This window comes from Nicotiana tomentosiformis, chromosome 4 (assembly GCF_000390325.3).
Source record: "Nicotiana tomentosiformis chromosome 4, ASM39032v3, whole genome shotgun sequence".
Classification (NCBI taxonomy): Eukaryota; Viridiplantae; Streptophyta; class Magnoliopsida; order Solanales; family Solanaceae; genus Nicotiana; species Nicotiana tomentosiformis.
Window position 1 is genome coordinate 109,784,020 of NC_090815.1, and position 23,100 is coordinate 109,807,119.

Genomic DNA, 23,100 nt, shown 5'->3' on the forward strand with positions numbered 1-23,100 from the left:
GTTATTATTGTTGTAAGCTATATATTTGAATAATACTTTAAAATAAATGTTCTACCATTTCAGGCGAAAGAAAATAACTTGCAAGGAAGAGCCTAATAGAGAATTTTAAAAGGCAACTATTAAACAGAGTTCCATTACTTCGATTATCAATCTTTTACATACAAGCATTTTTGAGCACTTAAAATGTACAAACTGCGAATCTATAACTTAAATAGACTCTAGATACACACACATAAATTATATGATAAGGGTGTACATCATTAATCTTTACAGAATAATCAACAGCAAATGCCCCCTAAAATTCTCAGGCATTTAATTAGCAGTTGGATAAGAAGCTTGCATAGCAATTCCACAAAGTCCTTCCTCAGCATCAACGTCTCTTTGCATTCTTATGTATCCATTCTCACCCCAACTTGTTCCCATGAATTCTTCACTAACCAATATTTAGTTCCATCACTAATTTTTCCATAACCAACTGCAGTGACACCATGGTCTAACTCAGTTCCACATTCTCCAGTGAAAACACCGGTCGAATAGAATTGGAAATCTGAACCGCTAGCATCAATGGCCACGGATATTGGTTGGTTGGCAACTGCTTTTAGCAAAGCGGATTCGCCGTTGGCTGGAACATCTTCGTAACCTGTGATCTTGGCTGCATGGTTAGACTCTTTGCCGGTTTTGCAAGTAGCATCAGTTCCCTCATATGGGTAATTGGATTCAGTAGTAAGCCCATGGTTCTTGATTATGAATTTAAAAGCATCATCCATAAGACCTCCTTCACATCCCATATCTGACCTTGTGTCACAATCCACGAGTTCTTGCTCCGATAAAGAGATTAACTTACCCGTCTTGATCTTGTTTATTCCTTCTGTAGCAGCAACAGCAACAAAATGTTTAGTTTGTTTTAGCTCACCGCATTGTCCTTGGTCCTTAATTCCAGTAACAGCGCCTTTCGTTCTCCAATCCATAGTAGCTGGAGCAGTCACGTTTTCATACTTAAAAGATGTGGATTTCGACAATTGTTGATGAGAAGACATTTTGTATCCATTGCGACTGGCTTTGAATTCTTCATTGCTCAAATCAGCAAACTCATTAATGCCTAACTTGTAACGTCGAGTCCCAGCCTTGTTAACAGATTCAATATACTCAACATTATCCTTGAATAATTTGAATCTTTTAGCCTTCTCTACATCATCTCTGCAAACCCGTCCAAAGCGACTCATCCATTGCTCGTGTTTCTGGACCATCGAGGCAGCTTCATACAAGTCTCGAGATGTGGCTTGAGAAACAAACATTTCCAACACTAATAGAGCTGCAAAAGCAACCTTCCAATAGAATGTCAAGCTGACCATTTTAGTTTTGACAACCTGATATCTTTCTATTGATTCTATTAATCTTTGTATTTGAATGTTGTGGATGAATTATTACATAGAGGGAGCAACGAATTTATACTACTTGAGTCGTCGTTCTGTTATGGTTACACAAGTTCTTTTATGCCAGAATTTTCTGGCTTACATGAGAAGTACAATTCTTTTATGCATGCGCATCCCAGCACTATTCTATGAGATGAGTTTCCTTTAAATTTTTGAGTGAAGACGGTAGCAGGTTGTTTTGTTTTAACCTTCAACTTTGGTGGTCTTGCATTGTAGGACTAGACGTTCCCCCGCTCATGGTGTCAGATGCAGGAAACAGTAACCATCCAGCAATTTCAAGTCTAAATTGCCCTCCCTTCATTGCGGTGGAGGGTTGTCGTGAACACTTGGTAATGTCATCCTAAAAGTTACCTGACTTTAATGTGTCAGTCTTCTTTATCCTTTTCTCGTGTCGTTATATTTGTTTCTCTATCTATTGTTTCATGCAGATGACTGAATTTTATTATTTCCCGAGTGTTTTCCTCCTAAAAGTTACCTCCCTTCCACGATTATTTCCTCCTCTGATGTTGATTTAAGTTGGTGTTCTTTTCTTCTCCTTGTCAAGATATTTTTAGTCTCTCACACACTCTCTCTCTCTCTCTTTGCATACAATGTTTCTGATCATGGATATCATTCTTTCTTTTTTCTTGCAAGATCTGGAAATATTTCTTTTGGTGCTTAGAGATTGCAAACTAGAGTACCATTTGTTGGAAGGAAAAGCATAACTCCTTTGCTTCTATTTTCTTTCTTTAACATGTTAGTTTTTTGTGACGTAGAGCCGTAGAGGAGTTTGGGATGAGGAATGACTGTTTTCATGCTGTTCTTTGGTCTTGGCAATAATCTGATATGTCTAGAGACTAGAAGTACCAAATTGTTTAGAAAACACTTTCTTATAAACAAGATTCACCAAGTGTTGATAAAAATTGTGCTCGTGCAGTGGATTTTGGCAAAAAAGTTATGTTCTGTCATATTGTTAGTTCATCTGTAATAATGCATATCAGTTATGTAAAATAAATTAAAACAATTTGAAGCATTTAAGCTATCACTTGACGTGAGAGTCCTCTATTATGTATTGCTAATTGTTACTAAAAACTAATATTGACACTAAAACTACATGGCATATTGAGCATATAATATGCGGAGTGGTTAATATGACAAAAGACTATGGCAATGAATTGTTTTGGTGCTGCCTTATTTGGGTATAAGTGCTTGTAAAGAGCTTGATAGACTTGGTTTCATTGATTGACAACTTATCCTCTTCTTTTCCTTCACTCACACGAACATTTGTGATCCTTTTTTTTTTTCTTTTTCTGGTATATACTCGTAGAACTTTGGTTATAGCCTGCATAAATCCCTTTATGTGGGCTTCTGATTAAGTTGCGTATTTCTCTTATGCTCCACTTAGTCTTACTACCTCTATTTCATTTAGTGTGAATAGAATGTAATATTATTAGGTGGAGAAGTCTTTTAAATAATGGTTTGAAAAGTAATTGTAGTGTAATTGTTTGTTGGCAAGATGTCAAATAAAGTTTAGACTGATTTAAAAGTAATAATATATATATAATTGTGAATTGTTGAAAGGGGAAAATATTTCCATTTTAAGGAAGAGGTCAACTCTTTTGGGTGGACCAAAAAGGTAAGACTCGGTGATACTGGGACAACGGGTGGTTATTATAAAGGAACTGCAGAAACTCTCACTTTTTCAATGCTTATACTAGAAGTTCATTTGCTCTTATGTGTTGCCAAATGCAGGGAGTTCATTGGTGTGATAAGAGGAGAAACATTAGCGAATACAAGCCTCTATTTCCTGCAATTGATTTTTCCTTCGCAAGTACTTATGCTTCTCAAAATATCCTCATGCTGACTTTAATTTTTTGTATGATTTATAAGAACAAGAGAAACACAGAAAGCTAATTACTTTATTGAACCAAAACAATCTTTAAATACAAGAGTAAAAAAATCAATTCCCTAAACTAACTCCTCGGAAGAGGACTTAACTACTTGCTAAACAAACTCCTTGAATAAGGAGATCTATTTGAGAAAATAAAGGACTGACAAAATCCTAACTACTAGCTAAAGAATGGGTCAAAGTAGTAAAGTAGCTGGTAGTTAACTTATGCTCTAATACGCCCCCCTCAAGTTAGGTAGTGTGTAACTATGCCTAACTTGAATAAGTGTGTGTCAAAGGCTGGCTTTGGTAGTGCTTTGGTGAGAGTATCCGCGAGCTGATCTGCAGTATGAATATGAACAATGCGAACTTGATTCTGTTGGATTTGGTTTCGAACAAAGTGTCACGACCCTGAGTTTTCACCGTCGGGACCGTGATGACGCCTAACATTTCACTTGCTAGGCAAGCCAACATTAGAGAATCATTAAACCAATTATTTTTTCATTCAGTAAATAACATCAAATAAGCTAGGATGAAATATAGCGAGTACGGAATAATATAGAAACTGCATCAATTACTACTATTCGGATCTGGAGTCACAATTCACGAGCATTCTAAAATTTATTACAAATAATAATATGGGAGAAATACAACTGTTTGAATGAGAAAAATAGTAAAACAGAAAAGATAGACGGGGACTTCAAGGTCTGTGAACGCCGATATATCTACCTTGAGTCTCCGGATAACGGTCCAACAGCAAAAAAAAATCTCGATCAACCCGAGCCGGTACCAAAATCTGCACAGAAAGTGCAGAGTACAGTATCAGTACAACCGACCCCATGTACTGGTAAGTGTCGAGCCTAACCTCGACGAAGTAGTGACGAGACTAAGACAAGGCACCTACAAATCAATCTGTATAATTTAACAGTGTATATACAAATAACAGCAATGAAAAACTAGACAAGAAATATCGGGAGGGGGAAACATGCTGAGGAAAATACGAGATAAAGAACTACACCAAAATAATGACTGAAACAACCAATGTACTATGAATCAACATGAACAACGAATACAGTAAAGGAAAACAAATTGCATGGTATCACCCTTCGTGCTTTTACTCTAAACCTCACCATAAAATCAATAGAAATGATACGGCATCATCCTTCGTGCATTAACTCTCATATCATGGCACGACATCACCCTTCGTGCATTAACACTCACAATACGGCACGGCATCACCCTTCGTACATTAACACTCACAATATGGCACAACATCACCCTTCGTGCATTAACACTCTCCCTTACCATAATACAATAAATAATTAACAACATGGAGATAGAATAACAAATACAAGTCTTACTTCAACATTTGGTTCCACAATATCAATCTTAACTTCGGAGTCAATATTTAATTATCACCAGGATATCCATAAACATGATAAGAACAATCAACTTAACAACACTAGTCTAAACACGTAACAATTAGGCATGGAAAAAAGAGACAATATGAGCAAACGAGAGAAACAAAGAAAACATGTAAATTGGCGGCACATAAGTACTCGTCACCTCACATATACGCCACTCACATGAATTTCACCTAGCAAATAGTCTGAGGTTCCTAATTTCCTTAAGTCAGGGTTAACTACGACACTTACCTCTCTCCGAAAGCCACTCAATACTCAATCACGGCTTTTCCTCTAGAATCCACCTCCAAACCACTCGTATCTATTCAAAAATGACTCAATAATATCAAATATTGCTAAAGGAATCAATTAAATTGCATAAATTTAGATTTCCCATACTTTTTTCCAAAAAGCCAAAAATCGATCCCGGGCCCGCTTGGTCAAAACCCGAGGTTCGGACCAAAATCTATTTACCCATTCACCACCGAGCCCGGATATATAATTGGTCTTGGAATCCGACCTCAATTTGAGGTCTAAATCCCCATTTTTCCAAATCCCTAGTTTCTACCCAAAATCCCCAATTCTACCATGAAAACTCTAGATTTTTAGTTGAAAATTCATGAAATGTAATGGGTAATTGAAAGAAAGTGGTTTAGAATCACTTACCAACACTTTAGGAAAGAAAATCTCTCTTGAAAATCGTCTCTAGCCCGTTTGGTTTTTGAAAAGTTGAAAAAATGGCTTAAGTCCCATTTTTGGGACTGTTTATGCACTTGGCGACAGTGTTCATCGCGTTCGCGAGGACACTGTCGCATTCGCGAAGAGCAGAGTTGTCAAGATTACGCGTTCGCGAAGGCTACTCCCCCCTGGCCTTCGCGTTCGTGAGACCTTGCTCGCATTCGCGATGAAGGAAAGACTGACCCCTCCCCCAGGTCCCTAACACTATGCGTTTGCGATGAGCTAGTCGCGTTCGCGAAGGGTAAAGCCCCCATCGTTTCGCGTTCGCGACCAAGCCTTCACGTTCGCGAAGAGTAAAAACTCACCCTGACCAGCTTACCCTTCGCGTTCGCGAGAGTACCTTCGCAAACGCAAAGAAGAACATACCAGAATAGCTGCTGCAGCAAAAATATCAGATTTTCCAAGTTGAAAACATCCCGTAGCCTATCCGAAACTCACCTAAGCCCTCGGGGCTCCAAACCAAACATGCACACAAGTCTAAAAATATCATACGAACTTGCTCGCGTAATCAAATTGCCAAAATAACACCTAGAACTACGAATTTAGCACCAAATCAAATGAAATTCTCAAGAATATTTTAAAATTCCTATTTTCACAACCAAACGTCCGAATCATGTCAAACCGACTCCGTTTCTCACCAAATTTTACAGATAAGTTATAAATATTATATTGGATCTATACCGGGCTCCGAAACCAAAATACCGACCCGGTATCAACAAGGCCAAACATCAACCAATTCTTAAAAACCATTAAACTTTCAGACTTTTAATTTTCATCAAAAATTCATAACTCGAGTTTGGGACCTCCGAATTCGATTTCGGGAATAACGCCCAGGTCCCATATTTCGATACGGACCCACCGGGACCGTCAAAATATGGATACGAACCCGTTTACCAAAAATGTTGACCGAAGTCACTTAATTGAGGTTTTTAGGCAAAAATTCTTATTTTTATCAGTTTTTAACATATACGCCTTCTGGACCAATACCCGAACTGCGCACGCAAATCGAGGAGGGTAAAAATGAGATTTTTAAGTCTTAAGAGCATAGAATCGAGTTCTAAAATATAAGATGACCTTTTTGGGTCATCACACAAAGTGAAAGTCCACTGCAATGTGTTTCATGCGGCTATGGAAAACTGGATTTTCGCACAAATAAGTTGCACCAACATTGTCACAGTAAATGGTTGGTGCTTGTGAAAGTGAAACATGTAGTTCATTTAGCAAATTCGTTACCCAATTTGTTTCAGCAAGTGCACTTGCAACTATTGATACTCTGCTTCGGTTGATGAGCGAGCAACTATTCTATGGTTCTTGGATGACCAGCTCACAGGATTTTGGCCAAAAAACAGCATGTAACCAGTAGTGGAGGCTCGATCACTCGCATCTCCAGCCCAATCCGCATCAGAATACATGTGTAGCTTGAAATCATTATCTCTTTGAATGCGAAGACCAAACTAAATTGTTCCTTGAAGATAGCTGAGTACTCGTTTGAGTGCTTTCCAGTGTACTTCAGATGGGGAGTGCATAAATTGAGACAATTTGTTCACAGAGAAACTTATGTCTGGATGAGTGAACGACAAGTACTGTAGTTTTCCAAGAACTCTCCTGTAGCGAGTGGCATCAGTTGGTTCCGCTCCATCATTTTGTTGAATCACTTCACTGGAACTCATTGGAGTTTTTGCGGAATTGTAGTCTTTCATATTTTCTTCAAAGAGGATTTCACTGATGTAATTGGATTGTGATAGAGTAATTCCATCTGCAACACGGACCACCTCAACTCCGAGAAAAAAGTTAAGGTTTCCGAGATCCTTAATGGAAAAACGATCAGCAATACAACGTATAGCCTGATTTACATATGAGCTATGGCTTCCGGTGATAATGATATCGTTGACATAAACCAGCACATACAACACGATGTTCGACACTTTGCGAATGAAAAGCGATGCATCAGATTCGGACTTGACAAATCCCAAATAAATAAGGAACGTCTTAAGTTCATTGTACCAGGCCCGAGGAGATTTCTTGAGTCCGTATATAGCTTTCTTTAGGCTACATATATGTGAGGGGAACTGCTCGTCTTCAAAACCTGGAGGTTGGACCATGTAGACTTCTTCTTCTAGGTGACCCTGCAAGAACGCGTTATTGACATCAAGCTGATGTATGGGCCAATTCTGCTGGATAGCAATTGAAAGCACCAAGCGCACAGTAGTCGGTTTGATAACCGGACCAAAAGTAGCATGAAAGTCAATTCCAGGGCATTGTGTAAACCCCTTTGCAACAAGACAAGCCTTGTAGCGATCGATTGTCCCATCAGCTTTTCTCTTCAACCTGTATAACCATTTGCACGAAACAATAATTTTTGTTGGGTCATATGGTACCAATTCCCATGCCTGATTATTCAATAATGCATCAAATTCACTTTTCATTGCTCTCTGCCACTCTGGGTGTTTGTTAACTTATTTAAAACTAGTAGGGGTGATGGTGGGGGATAAGTGAGCCATGAAGTCAAGGATCGTTTTCGATTTGTGAATGTTGTTTTGTGAACGAGTCACAACACGATTTGAAAGAGGGAGAGAAGGTTGTGTGGGTTGCGGAGTTGAGGCAGTGGTACGAGCAACAGTGGTTTGGCCAGTAGTTGTCATTTTGGTCGTTCTGCGACTGTATACAATTGGAAAAGATGGTGGTTGAGGATGTGAGAGTTAGGTGAATGGTTGTTGAGAATATATAGGTGTTGAGGAAGGGAGTGATGATAATGTACGTAGTGATTGTGGAGGAGAGGAGACATTTGAATTTCTTGGGATAACTGTTGGGGATGGCAATGGGGGATAAGATTGGGTATCATTAAGATCAGGAGGAACAACAGAATTTGTAGGAGGAGAAGTTGAAGACGTACCTGTAGTTGCAGATTCTGTTGGAGAACAGGCAGAGGATGCAGTGTCTTTGTGAGCGCTAGTTTCTGTATTTGGGATAAGTATAGGGTTGGGTAATTCACTAATTATGGGAGGAGAAAAAATAGGAGATTTTGTTGGGTTAGTTTCAGTTAGGTTTTCTCACGCAAGAGTTTTAGAATTTAAGAAAATATTTGAAAAGATATTCTGAAAAGGAAAATTATTTTCAAAAAATTTTACATCTCGAGATAAATATATTTTGGAAGATTTCGGATCAAAACATTGATGACAATAATAGTTTAAAGAATAACCTAAATAAACACAAGGTGTTGATCGTGGCTCTAATTTATTTTTTGAATAGGATTTGAGCCAGGGATAACAGAGACACTCGAAATTTTTTAAAGAATTATAATCTGAATCGTTACCAAACAATATTTGAAAAGGTGATTTATTTTGTAAAAGCGAGGTTGGCAGGCGATTTATAAGATAAACTGCATGTTGACAAGCAAAAGACCAAAAAGTCGATGGAAGCGAAGCTTCATGAAGTAAAGTTCTTGCCGTTTCAATAATATGTCTGTTACGTCTTTCGGCAAGAGCGACTCTTTGGGGGGGGGGGGGAATGTACGGGGGAGATAAAAGATATTCAATACCTTGAGAACGTAGGTATAGATCAAGACTTTTATATTTGCCACCACCATCTGTATAGATAGAAAGAATTTTTGTATTGAAACATCGTTCCATTAATGCTTGATAATTTTTGAAAAGATCTTTAACCTCACTTTTACTTTTTAATGTATATAGCTAAGTATATTTGGTGTATTGATCAACAAAAATACAGTAGTATATTTTTTTGTCAATCGATAAAATCGGAGAAGGACCCCATAAATCACTAAATATTGTTTGAAACGGTTTGGAACTTGATAATGTAAGATTCTGAAAAGGATGACGATGAGCCTTATTCGATGAACAAGAATTACAAACTAAAAATTTGTCTCGCAAGCAAGGTAGCGAGAATTTATTCAAAACAAAATTTAAAACTCTTGCATGCGGATGACCCAATCGACGATGCCAGGTGATGATGGATGTGTTGGTGGAGGCCAAATGTGCTTTAGGAGAAGATATAGAAGGTGAGGTTGGCCACTCATAGAGACCGTCTCTACTCCGACCGTACACCAACGGAATCCGCGTTTCCAGGTCCTTCATAGAAAAGTGAAACAGAAAGAATTCAATAGAGGTTAGGTTATCTTGACAAAATTTAGAAACGGAGAGTAAGTTGCTTTTAATGCTAGGAGCACAAAGAATGTTAGAAAGTTTAAAAGTATTTTTTGATGCATTTAATTGAGTTAAACCAGTGTGAGTTATTGATATTTTGTTACCATCACCCATGGAGACTTGCTCCATGCCATTGTATTCCTGCAAGTTGTGAGAATTATCAGTTATGTGGTGAGATGCTCCAGAGTCGAGAATCCAGGGATTTGCTGATGCGTGCATTCCTGAAACATAGTTGGCCTTGGCCTCGAAATGATTGTAAGATCTGGATCTGCATACACTTGTAACATGACCTGGTTTGTTGCACAACTGGCAGCAAACACCATCATAAGAGTTGTTGGTGTTCGAAGATCGCCCTTGATTTTGTGAATTAAAGCGATTGTTGTATCGCCATTATTGGTTGCTGCCATTGTTATTGTTGGAGCTGCGATTGTTGCGATTGTTCGAGTTTCTAGATTTGTTGAATGTAGCAGCAACATCAGTAATCTGGCTAGGAGCTTTCTTTGACTCTTCACGTCTAAGGAAAAGTTCATGATCAAGAAGCTTCTCATAGAGTTCTTCATACGTAATAGTGGAGTCACGAGCACGAATTGCAGCAGAAATCTCACGAAACTCTGGTCCAAGACCATTCAGGATCTTAACAATGAGTTCAAAGTTTGTGACAGGGGCATCAACAGTACAGGTTCATCAGCCATGGATCGAATATTTTGCAAATATTCAGTGACTGGTTGGGAGTCTTTTGTGAGTCGCGCAAGTCGATCGCGAAGACTGAAAATTCTGGTTTGGGACTTGTTAGCATATGTAGTGTGCAATGCATCCCAGGCTTTTTGTGCTGAATCAGCAGCTGCAACAGTAGTGGCAATTGTTGGATCAACGGATGCCATAAGTGCATTTTGAATGAGTTGGTCTTGACGAAACCAAAGAGCAAATGCAGGATTGGCAGTAAGGACTGTGCCACTTGTGACAGTGCGAGATGGAGGAGGGGTAGACCCATGTAGATGACCATAAAGATCATGACCGTGCATAAGCATGGAAAATTGCGCCTTCCAAGTTGCAAAGTTGTGGTTGCCTTGTAATTTTATTGGCAATTGTGACGCAAGATTAAATTGGACGACCATCACACCACTATTGTTATTAGCATTAACAACTCCAGTAGTGTTGGCCATTTGTGGAGGGTGAGTGGGTGGGAGAGAAAAAAGATAGGATCTTACTCGTTAGAGTTTGTTGAGGCTCTTGATACCATATAAGAACAAGAGAAACACAAAAAGCTAATTACTTTATTGAATCAAAGAAACCTTTAAATACAAGAGTAAAAAAACCAATTCCCTAAACTAACTCCTCTGGAAGAGGAGGACTCAACTACTTGCTAAACAAACTCCTTGAATAAGGAGATTTATTTGAGAAAATAAAGGACTAACAAAATCCTAACTACTAGCTAAAGAATGGGTCAAAGCAGTAAAGTAGCTGGTGGTTAACTTATGCTCTAATATGATTTATCCTAACTACTTTTAGCGTTTTCTCGTTGAAAAAGGTTCATGTTGATTTTCCCAGATTGAATGTGATGATGATGTTCTCTGGGAGCCTGATATCAGAGAGCCAAATGAACACCTTGCTGCTAGAGGAATGGAGTTCTTGAACTGGTAAGTGCTTGTTTGTCAGAAAATACAAAAATTGATTTTAATGATCTTCAGATGTTTGTGTCCACATTTGAGTTTTATGACAACTCTGAATGAACAAGAAAAAGCATAGTTCAGTAATTCAACTACCTGAGAGTAGTTTCACTAATGCTGTTAACATTCAGTAATGTTATGCCTAGGTTAGTATGGAGTTTAAAGGTTTTCTGAAACCAGCTATCGATGCTGGTCAAAGCTTGCTTTTTTGAATTTCTTGGTCACATGCTTCTCTGCTTTTTCCTTTCTTTGGCTTCTTGATGTCATATATTTAAGCTGGGAGCATTTCATTTTGTTAAACAATTTCTCTTGAATAAGATGATAGTAATTTTCTCTCCAATAAGGCTTTCGGAAAATTGATTTATTGGAAGTGTTGCTGGTCAAGGTTCCAGATGCAGATTCCAGCGTCTTGTTGCCATCATAGTTTTCCCCTTTCTAATTTATGGTGATGCTGATACAGGTTGTGGACACGTAAGGAGAAAGAGATTGCAATTGTTACACATAGTGGATTCTTGATACATACACTCAGTGCATTTGGTAATGATTGCCATCCAGATGTGAAGAATGAGATATGTAGACCGTAAGTTCTCAACTCATTGGTGAACTGATATGCTGGAAATTGGTTTGATCACATTCTAACTTGTTGGATTACCAACAAATAAGCTTTTACATCATAGATTGCCTGATCGAACTCTAGACTACAACTGCCTAAAGACGACAAAAATTGGAAAATAGTGAACTTGACTGCAGTTTTAGATCTCTGATCTGCCTTATGCGTCCAGATGTAAAAAGGCAATCTTTCTACTAAATATGATATCTCTGTCTCACAGGGACATTTAATAAGTCATTGAATGTGGTAGCTTATCAATGTTATCTTACGGACTATGCGGGTTTGTCTTAATATTCATGCTGCTCATTCATTTCCTGCCTGTAGCTTAATACTAATCAGTATCATGCCCCCTGTCCACTTATCCCTCTCCTGCCACGTTGTCTTGGGAGAAGTTGGCAGAAAACATTCATATATTTCTTTGTTTGTTTTGAATTTCCCTAAAATAAGTGTCAACTGTTTTTTTCGGCTTGGTAAAATAGCTGAAAGGTGTATTTCTTTTCATGAAGGTTTGTTGTTTCAGCTTGGTAGGATATCTAAAATTTATCTTGCAGTTGACCTCTTCAGTTTGAGATGCAGAACACTGTTTCAGCATTTTCATTGTACGAATTACACTCAAGGTGGAAACCTTTTGATCTTTTGATGTCCTCGTATGTAATTTGCAGATTCAAGAACTGTGAACTTCGGTCCATGGTTATTGTTGACAGAAGGTTTGTGTTTCTGAAAACTATTGAACCAATCTATCTCCATATTTTTGGATTGCTGACTGACTTTGCCACTCTGCAGCATGATAGGGTCAGATTCTTCAACAACTGATTATCCAGGAAAAATTCCAAGTGGAGTAGATGTCCCAAGTGACGTTACATGTATTAATCATCCAGATGGATTTTCAAACTGATCTAAAGCAGCGGCAATCAAAAGTGGTGGTGTTTGGGTTGCTTTTACGATTCTTTCAAGTAATATTGAATTATTATCTCATTTGGAGCTGGCACTTTTTGGCCGACTCAGAATTTATTATTCTTGAAGAAAGTCGACCGAGCCAAACTCAGTTTACAAGTATCAACAAGTATTTTGTCGGTCTTTTTAACATGACCGCCCAAAACCATTTGCAAATAAATTTGCACCTATTCTAACTGGCCATAGTTATCTAAGGACGGCAAGAAGAGATCTGCTTCACCGTACTTCAGTACGATGACCACATTAAAAATAGCTTGGTTTAGTTGAGACTTTGGTTAGTTGACAAGCTTGTGGTGGCTTTATCTTGTTTTTTATGTTAACTTTTTTTTCTTTGTTCAGCAATGAGAAAGAAGAAAGTAAACCTAGACCTTGATTATTTAGTCAGCTGTATCTTATTTGAACATTAAACTAAGTCAAGCATTGCACCATTCAGTCTTTTGGAACACAGAATTTCATTACTCGTATTACAAATATTTTTACATATATACAAGCTTTTGTTCAACACTTGCAATATACAAACTGCGAGTCGGTAAAATACATAGACTCTAGATACACACACATAAATTATATGATAAGGGTGCACATCATTAATCTTTACAACAGCAAATGCCCCCTAAACTTCTCAGGCATTTAATTAGCAGTTGGATAAGATGCTTGCATAGCAATTCCACAAAGTCCTTCCTCAGCATCAACGTCTCTTTGCATTCTTATGTATCCATTCTCACCCCAACTTGTTCCCCATGAATTCTTCACTAACCAATATTGAGTACCATCACTAGTTTTTCCATAACCAATTGCAGTAACACCATGGTCTAACTCAGTTCCACATTCTCCAGTGAAAACACCGGTCGAATAGAATTGGAAATCTGAACCGCTAGCATCAATGGCCACGGATATTGGTTGGTTGGCAACTGCTTTTAGCAAAGCGGATTCGCTGTTGGCTGGAACATCTTCGTAACCTGTGATCTTGGCTGCATGGTTAGACTCTTTGCCGGTTTTGCAAGTAGCATTAGTTCCCTCATATGGGTAATTGGATTCAGTAGTAAGCCCATTGTTCTTGATTATGAACTTAAAAGCATCATCCATAAGACCTCCTTCACATCCCATATCCGAACTTGTGTCACAGTCCACCAATTCTTGCTCCGATAAAGAGATCAACTTACCTGTCTTGATCTTGTTTATTCCTTCTGTAGCAGCAACAGCAGAAAATGCCCAACAACATCCTACGTACATTATTATGTTATAAGATATTATTAATGCACATTCATTTAAAGGATGTTATGAACTTTTGTTTTAGCTTACCGCATTGTCCTTGGTCCTTAATTCCAGTAACAGCCCCTTTCGTTCTCCAATCCATAGTAGCTGGAGCAGTCACATTTGCATACTTGAATGATGTGGTTTTTGACAACTGTTGATGAGAAGTCATTTTGTATCCATTGCGAGTGTCTCTGAATTCTTCATTGCTCAAATCAGCAAATTCATTAATGCCTAACTTGTAAGGTCGAGTCCCAGCTTTGTTAACAAATTCAATGTACTCAACATTGTGCTGAAATATTTTGAATCTTTTAGCCTTCTCTACATCATCTTTGTACACCCGCCCAAAGTGACTCATCCACTGCTCGTGTTTCTGGACCATCGAGGCAGCTTCATACAAGTCGCGAGATGTGGCTTGAGAAGCAAAACTTACCAACACTAGTAGAGCTGCAAAAGCAAGATTCCAATTGAATGTCAATCTGGCCATTTTTCACTACCTGATATATTTCTTTTGATTCTAATATCTTTGTTGGGGATGAAATATTACTTAAGGGAGCAATGAATTTATAGTACTGATCACCTCGTGGTTCTGTTATGGTAACACAAGTTCTAATTTTGAATTGAAATCCCGGCAAGTTAACAATGATTGTGACAATGAAGATCAGACTCCGTAAACGTTGCTCCACTGTTCGCAAATGATATAATCCAATAAAACTTTCTGATAACTTTCTTTACCTTAGTTTTGGAACTTTAGGCACTAAGCGATAGAGTAATTGATCATTATGCTGTCCTATTTGCAAATTAAATTACTTCTGTTTTGGCCTTTAATGTTTCTAAGAGAAGGGAGAAACAAAAAAGATAAGAAAAAAGAAGGCAATCATAGCAGTTTTCCCATTAAGCTACGAAAGAACAACTTTTTCACTAATGATATATCTCTTCTCTATTCTATTGTTTCAGGAAAATCCAACAAAATATGCAAAAATAACACTCTGCTTACGTTTTGTTTCTAACTAAGTAGAAATGATCATTTCCACAGACCACATGTATCTAATAAGAAAGTCCAAAAATAACCCAACCGCAAATGTAGATTTCTCATTTCAGAGTTTAATTCTTCTTTAATTTCTCATGCTTTGGGCCATAATAAAATTTAATGGACTTTTGACGACAAAAGAGCCTGAACCATTAACAGAGTCCCCTTTTCGTGTTTTGGGCCCTCTTTTACAAGATAGAATTGAGACGAACTTTATTGGAACTTAACAATAAAATGGTTGTCAGAGTTAGATTCTATATGCATGAAAATTTTAAAATAAATATTTCAGTATGCCAATGCAAAATATAAGGACGCCAATGCACCTTGGAAGCTATAGATGCCTGAAAATTCCCAAGACTTATATTTACACTACACCTAAATTTCACTAACAAAACTGAATCATATCTATCCTTTTAACGTCGATTAGTTAAAATTCTTCCTGTTTTATTTAGTTTAATTTATTAATTTCAATAGCAGGTTTCAAAAGTTGACTCTGGCTTAATTAGGAAATAACCCAGCAACAACCTTAACAGTATTTACTTTTGCATTGGGGCCATGCAGAATTATTGTGCTATTAATTATTGGAATACTTTGATACTACTAGCAGATATACCAATAATTAACTTTTCTCCCCACTCTTACGAAAATAAATAAATAAAGTTGAAAGGAAGATCACTTTGTCCTTTTTTAAGTGATCATTTATGGAAACATAGCCTGGACTACTAACCTTAAAAAGGAAAGCTTGACTTCACAACTGCAACAATGCTTTATCGTTATATACTCCTACAGGTTATAAGAAAAATCAAATTATGGTGGGTGTCTACTATTCCTTCATGATCTTCTCAAATGCTTAATGACATATTCAATAACATATTTCTCTGCTTAATGACATATTCAATAACATATTTTTCTTCACTTTTCATGCCTATATAAAGGCCTTGTAATAAATAAGAAAATACACACAATTGAAGAAGAAAATCTCTTCCTTCTCTCTATCTCCATTTCTTGTTCATGTTTTACTAAATTGCTTTTATTTCATAACAACATGTCTTGTTCATGTTTTACTAAGTTACTTTTATTTTATAACACGTTATCAGCACGATACCCTAATCAATTGAGTTACTTACATCTACAAAATTGTCCTATATCATATAAGGCATGTTCCTGCCGTGCCTAATATTCATCTTGAAGAGATAAGCTTTTCTTATTTAGCAATTTCAAAGAATGGTATCAAACATAACTAAAGTAACAATAAGGTTGAGGAGACCAGTACACTGTGATAAGGCATATAATGCTAATGCTAAGATATGTTTTCTAATCCATTTTAATTAATTCATTTTCTTATTCATTTTTCTCATAGGTTCTTTATTTGTTATGAAAGTTTCCAATGCTAAGTATTTTCTTCTTACAAATCCATTCATATTCTTAAGTGTTTTACTTTATAAAGGAAAATACTTAAATGTAAACTAATTACTACTCCATGTTTTACTTATTTTATTTTGTTTTATTATCAATATCTATTTCAATGAACGAGTTTCTAATAATTGTTGTAAGTTTGGTCTGATCTTTTTCATCTCGTATCCTGGTTATATAGATCTTATTATAAGAATCAGAAGTATATAATGATGCAGCCAAGAGTTACGTACTAAACCAAAGACCAAAAGAAGTACAAGAAATTGGGGAGCTACTACAGTTTTTGTAAAGTCATTTGAGGAACTTTGGTTCCTTAGTTAAAAAAGAAGAAGCAAGAATCTTATGTAAAGTTTCCCTTAACTAAACGTTTTCCTATAAAATATATGCTTGACCATCATGCACCATTCTGACTTTTAAAAAGGTAATGTGAGGTAAGTTTCTCTCGGGTAATCTTAATAGCACAACTAGCATACGTTATTGATAAATAAATATAAGATCCAAATGAAAAAATATTTTGAATTAGCATTGGCCGATCAAAACTTTTAATTCTCGTATATTAAAAAATTGAGTGAGTTTGTATCTCTGCAACCCAATTTTTTATTATTTGTATACGCTATTCTTAGTACACTCCATTAAATAAAAAAAAGGGTTTAGTTTCTTGTGACTTAAAATACATAACTGCTCCTATTTTATAACTGATGTGGGAGGCAACAAGATGGTAGAGTCATTCCAGTATTGACTTTTTCATTAATGTTAAAAATATTATCAATGATTTTTTCAATTAAAGGTTCTGATATATCTATTTGTTTTTCTAGAGAGTATAATACTTAGTTTCCATAAAAGTGTATGGTAACTAGTAGTACTATATTATTCTATTTGATACATTATTTTTCTTTAATGTTCTAGTCATATCACTTTCATCTTGAAGTGAGCTTATTGCAGCAAAGACCACATGTGAATTTTTAATATTATTTTGTATTTTCATATATCTGTTTGACACTAATTACTTAGCTGATTTGAGTAAACGAAAGTCTATTGTTGAGAATTATATCCAAATGACATTATGAATAGTTTAACTCAAGAGGTAAACATTTCCTTCACAATAATAATAATAATAGTTCTTCAAAATGTGAAGGCAATGTTTACCATCAAATTGGTATGTAAAATAATAAAGCACGCCGCCGATTATGATACATTCATTGAAGAGAATGTGACTTGTGATAAGCATTGAGAATGCAGACTCATTTCTAAAGATGAATGTTGTAATATGTGATAAAAGTAATGAATAAAGACATGCAATGCATGATTGGATGAATACCACACAACTCACCTCTGAGGGAGATTTGAGTGAAATAAAGAGAGTAATTGATCATTATGCTGTCCTATTTGCAAATTAAATTACTTCTGTTTTGGCCTTTAATGTTTCTAAGAGAAGGGACAAACAAAAAAGAAGGCAATCATAGCAGTTTTCCCATTAAGCTACGTAAGAACAACTTTTTCACTAATGATATATCTCTTCTCTATTCTATTGTTTCAGGAAAATCCAACAAAATATGCAAAAATAACACTGCTTACGTTTTGTTTCTAACTAAGTAGAAATGATCATTTCCACAGACCAAATGTATCTAATAAGAAAGTCCAAAAATAACCCAACAGCAAACGTAGATTTCTCATTTCAGAGTTTAATTCTTCTTTAATTTCTCATGCTATGGGCCATAATAAAATTTAATGGACTTTTGACGACAAAAGAGCCTGAACCATTAACAGAGTCCCTTTTTCGTGTTTTGGGCCCTCTTTTACAAGATAGAATTGAGACGGACTTTATTGGAACTTAACAATAAAGGGATTTTTTTCGTTTTTTTACACTATTTGAAACTTTATTATAAAAGATATTCATTTTTCGTTAATTATCCGACCTAAATAAGTTTTATCTATGAAATATATACATTCCACCTTAAAAAGCTTCAAATCCATTATTAGTGCCTTCAATTAAGGAATTTGGTTACACCATTTTCCTTTTTTTTCTCCTCTCCTCTTTCCTTATTTTTCTTCCGCCTTAATATACTGTAATCAATTAAAGTTGGAGGAACCTAAACCGGATGTGGCGTCCTGACTCCATGTAATCATCTTCAATGGATTACATCATATTTTTTCTACGTCCTTTTGACCTTTCAGCAAAGCTTTGCGAACCTTTTTATCGGCGTCCTCATGAGAAAAACTGTCAAGGCAAGTCTCTTGGTTAGTAATTGCGGAACTTATTAGAGTTTTTAGGTCATCTGCGTGTTCTCCGAGCAATTTTTTATTGGGATATAGCTCGAGGTCGTCTATGGCCATGTGGAGTTCGTCGAGAGTCTCGTCTATTGTCTCAAGGCAATCGTGCAATACAACCTTTTCTCGTGGTGTTAATCCTGTATAATTAAATAATTACTAAAATTATCAGCCACACAATTCAATATGGTATTCAAGTAGACAAATTGAAATCAAATCTACACGATATTTTTATAACTAATCTACAACTTATCTACAACTTATCTACAACTTTCATACATTATTTCTACATAGTTAAATACAACTACAATATCATACAACTTAAATACAATTTTTATACAATATGTCTTTTGTATATTTTGTATCTGATTTATACATAGTAAAAGTAAATTTCATACAACGAATTATATATTATACAACTTATCTACAACTTTCATACATTATTTCTACATAGTTAAATACAACTACAATATCATACAACTTAAATACAATTTTTATACAATATGTCTTTTGTATATTTTGTATCTGATTTATACATAGTAAAAATAAATTTCATACAATGAATTATATATTATACAACTTATCTAAAACTTTCATACATTATTTCTACATAGTTAAATACAAATATAATATCATACAACTTAAATATAATTTTTATACAATATGTCTTTTGTATATTTTGTATCTGATTTATACATAGTAAAAACAAATTTCATACAACTAATTATATATTATACAACTTATCTACAACTTTCATACATTATTTCTACATAGTTATATACAAATACAATATCATACAACTTAAATATAATTTTTATACAATATTGTTCAACTTTCATACAATATTTAAATAAAAAAAATATAAACAACAAAATACAATTTACCTACAATTTTACTACAACTTACTACAATTTCGTAAGTATAATGTATGTCATGTCTTCTTCTTCTTCTTCTTCTTCTTCTTCTTCTTCTTCTTCTTCTTCTTCGAGTTTCAATATGAAATTCACCCAAAATCAAGTCTAATCTTCACCAAAACACCATCAAAATTGAGATATAAACTCCAAACAATATTCTCAATTGTTTACAACAACACCCAATCCAAATAAATAATGGTTTTTGAAAACCCAAATTCGAATTCAAAGCTTCAAAACTTTTTAATGGCTGTCAATGACGGAGAGTCAAACACCTTCAAAATTTATTGATTGACAATTTCAATTTGAATACCATTTGTGCAACATTACTGGAATTTGAACACCAATTGTGCAACACCTTCAGCTCTACATTATTGAAATTTCAATAATTATGGAATTGCTGCTTTCTTTCCCTTTGCTCTACATTATTGAAATTAGGGATTTATATATATATATATATATATATATATATATATATATATATATATATATATATATATATATATATGAGAGAGAGAGAGAGAGAGAGAGAGAGAGAGAGAGAGAGAGAGAGAGAGAGAGAGAGAGAGAGCATGAGGGAGAGAGAATAAGGACGAGGAATAATTGATTTCTAATATAAAGAGATACTCATTTAATTCCTAAAGTGTATATAATTTGTAAATTGTATATAGTATGTAATTAAATTGAAACTTGAGTAGGGAGGGTAATAAAGTTTCAAATAGTATATAGGAATGTAAAAATTAATGGTTATCAGAGTTAAATTCTATATGCATGAAAATTTTAAAATAAATATTTCAGTATGCCAATGTAGAGGCGGATCCAGGATTTAGAAGCTCCGGGTATCAAAAATTTTGAACGTAGTCATATTATAATTTACATTATCTAATAGGGTATAAATTTAATCGGTTTGGTCTATTTGAGTTTCGGTTTGGTCTATTCGTCTTTGGGGTTAATATAAACAAATCGACCGAGCAAAAATATTACGTAATAATTATGATAACTTGGAAAAAAAGCATAAAAGTTCAATTGGATTATGCATTTTGTATAAGAAAAAATACTCGGTATCACTTTATATTTAGATATTTAAGGCAAAAACTTATACTAATAAGTACTCTAAATATTAAGTAAGTTTACGAATATTTTTCAATTTATATTTTTCATATAAATTAACTCACTCGATATTATATACAATTGTACTACTTTAGAGCAATCTAACAAAAAAATAAACTTTCATCATTGATTAAAACAATAACTTATTCAAGGATTCTTTTTTTAGTTTCTGCCAATAGATTTTCAGAGTTGTGGTCTTGGAGAAATCAATTAATTTTTCTTTATCTATTGATAAATAATGGAGGAGTTAGGAAAGTGCAACAATGGAGATTTCTATTGGCAATAAGATCAAAGAAAAAGTCAATGGGACCTATTAATAAACAAAAAAGAGCTATTAAGTAAAGAGAAAGAAGAAATAAAGGATCCTTTTGTAATTGTCTTGAATACACCAAACAAAAGCTTTTAAAAGTGAAACAAAAGCTAGATTCGAACACTCACCTTTTGGGTGAAAGTGGGAATTTCTTGCCAATGGCACCTTGAGCCTTTTTGTTATTAAAAGTGCCACCGAAAGTATTTGTATACATTCCTTCTATATATACATGCATGTATACATACTATTGCATAGTTTCGACCAAAACTTGCGGGTGGCGTACCACCCCGTCCCTTACACGTAGATCCGCCCCTGTGCCAATGCAAAATATAAGGACGCCAATGCACCTTGGAAGCTATAGAGATGCCTGAAAATTCCCAAGACTTATATTTACACCTAAATTTCAGTCACAAAACTGAATCATATCTATCGCTTTTAACGTCGATTAGTTAAAATTCTTCCTGTTTTATTTAGTTTAATTTATTAATTTCAATAGCAGGTTTCAAAAGTTGACTCTGGCTTAATTAGGAAATAACCCAGCAACAACCTTAACAGTATTTACTTTTGCATTGGGGCCATGCAGAATTATTGTGCTATTAATTATTGGAATACTTTGATACTACTAGCAGATATACCAATAATTAACTTTTCTCCCGACTCTTACGAAAATAAATAAATAAAATTGAAAGGAAGATCACTATATCCTTTTTTAAGTGATCATTTATAGAAACATAGCTGGACTACTAACCTTAAAAAGGAAACAAGCTTGACTTCACAGCTGCAACAATACTTTATCGTTATATACTCCTACCACTTTAAACCTCATATTTTAACTTGATCCAACTAAACCTTTTAGACATTATTATTTACCATTAACAATCAAAATTTTCATTAAAACTCTTTGGCTCTAATAATATCAGTAACATTTATTACTTCCTTCGTCCCATTTAAACGGTCTTTTTCGCACCCATTAAGAAAAATAATAAATACTCTATAAGGTATACTTTGTTATAAATAAAATTATATTTAAGGTGAATGTCTATATATAAAAGAGATTTTATGGTTTGCTACTTGGTGGCTAAGTCACTTTTTTCCTATAAATAGAGGGATACTCTCTTTCTTTAGAGTATTCTTCTTTTCTTTGTTGTTTTATAACATACTTTACTAAGTTATCCCTATTAAATATATTGTGAGAATTGAGTAGTATAAAAAGAACTACTACTTCTTTAATATTAAGGGTATAGTTGAAAATAATTAACAAATTTAATCTTGAATTCCTAAAGTGATAATTATTTTGGAATAGCTTTTTTGAACTAAAGTGACAGTTAAAATGGGATAGAGGGAGTATATATTTTCTGCTACCAAATAAATAGATTCAGTTTGTTCATCCTCATCATAAGATAAATCATGCCCATATTTTCTCATGAATTTCTACATCTTAACAAATGTTCCGAATTGTGAGTCCAATTGTTGCTTCAAATCATAAATTTCTTTTCTCATATCCTCAATCTGTTCTGAATTTTGCGAAGAAGAAGAATCAACTAAGAGTGGTTTTGGATGACCTGTAGGTCGGCGTACTCCAAGTCCGTAGACTCTGCCTTTGTTTACTCCACTCGTTGCATCTGTCCACAATGAAGCCATATCATCAGGTGTTGGTTGAGTTGAATGAGGTTGTGTTTGTTGCCATTCTTCCACCCTTTTATGATAATCTTCCGGAAATAAAAACATAACTATTATGTAAACAAACTAATATTAATAAACCATAAATAATTATGAAGTTAGTATTTTACATATGTGTCCGACGCACGCGTCTCCACCCAGTGTTTTCTTGTACTGTCCTTCTTCTTTTTCTTATGCGTCTCCTCGAAAATCTCAGCATGACTCATATATCGCCCTCTTTCCTTTTCCTTCATAATAAAAAATATGAGTTAGACATTACAATCGTAAAATTCGATATTTAAAAACTAAGAAA

The 23,100-nt window shown here is 35.1% G+C and overlaps 2 protein-coding genes and 1 pseudogene across 2 annotated transcripts; 1 reads left to right on the top strand and 2 right to left on the bottom strand.

The window, feature by feature from the left end:
* Positions 1-138: 138 nt before the first annotated feature.
* Positions 139-1,400, bottom strand: LOC104096392 (senescence-specific cysteine protease SAG39-like; annotated as a pseudogene).
* A 9,680-nt stretch (positions 1,401-11,080) lies between these two features.
* Positions 11,081-13,282, top strand: LOC138909072 (phosphoglycerate mutase-like protein 1). The gene is made up of 4 exons (XM_070200155.1): positions 11,081-11,238; positions 11,729-11,848; positions 12,541-12,585; positions 12,662-13,282. The coding sequence occupies exons 1-4, from the start codon at positions 11,222-11,224 to the stop codon at positions 12,771-12,773; spliced, it is 294 nt and encodes a 97-aa protein (XP_070056256.1). The 5' UTR covers positions 11,081-11,221; the 3' UTR covers positions 12,774-13,282.
* On the bottom strand, positions 13,266-14,645 carry LOC104120022 (senescence-specific cysteine protease SAG39-like). The gene is made up of 2 exons (XM_009631670.4): positions 14,135-14,645; positions 13,266-14,055 (listed from the first exon to the last, which is right to left on the bottom strand). Exons 1-2 carry the CDS (start codon positions 14,571-14,573, stop codon positions 13,463-13,465), a joined length of 1,032 nt encoding a protein of 343 aa, XP_009629965.1. The 5' UTR covers positions 14,574-14,645; the 3' UTR covers positions 13,266-13,462.
* Between the last annotated feature and the right edge of the window lie 8,455 nt (positions 14,646-23,100).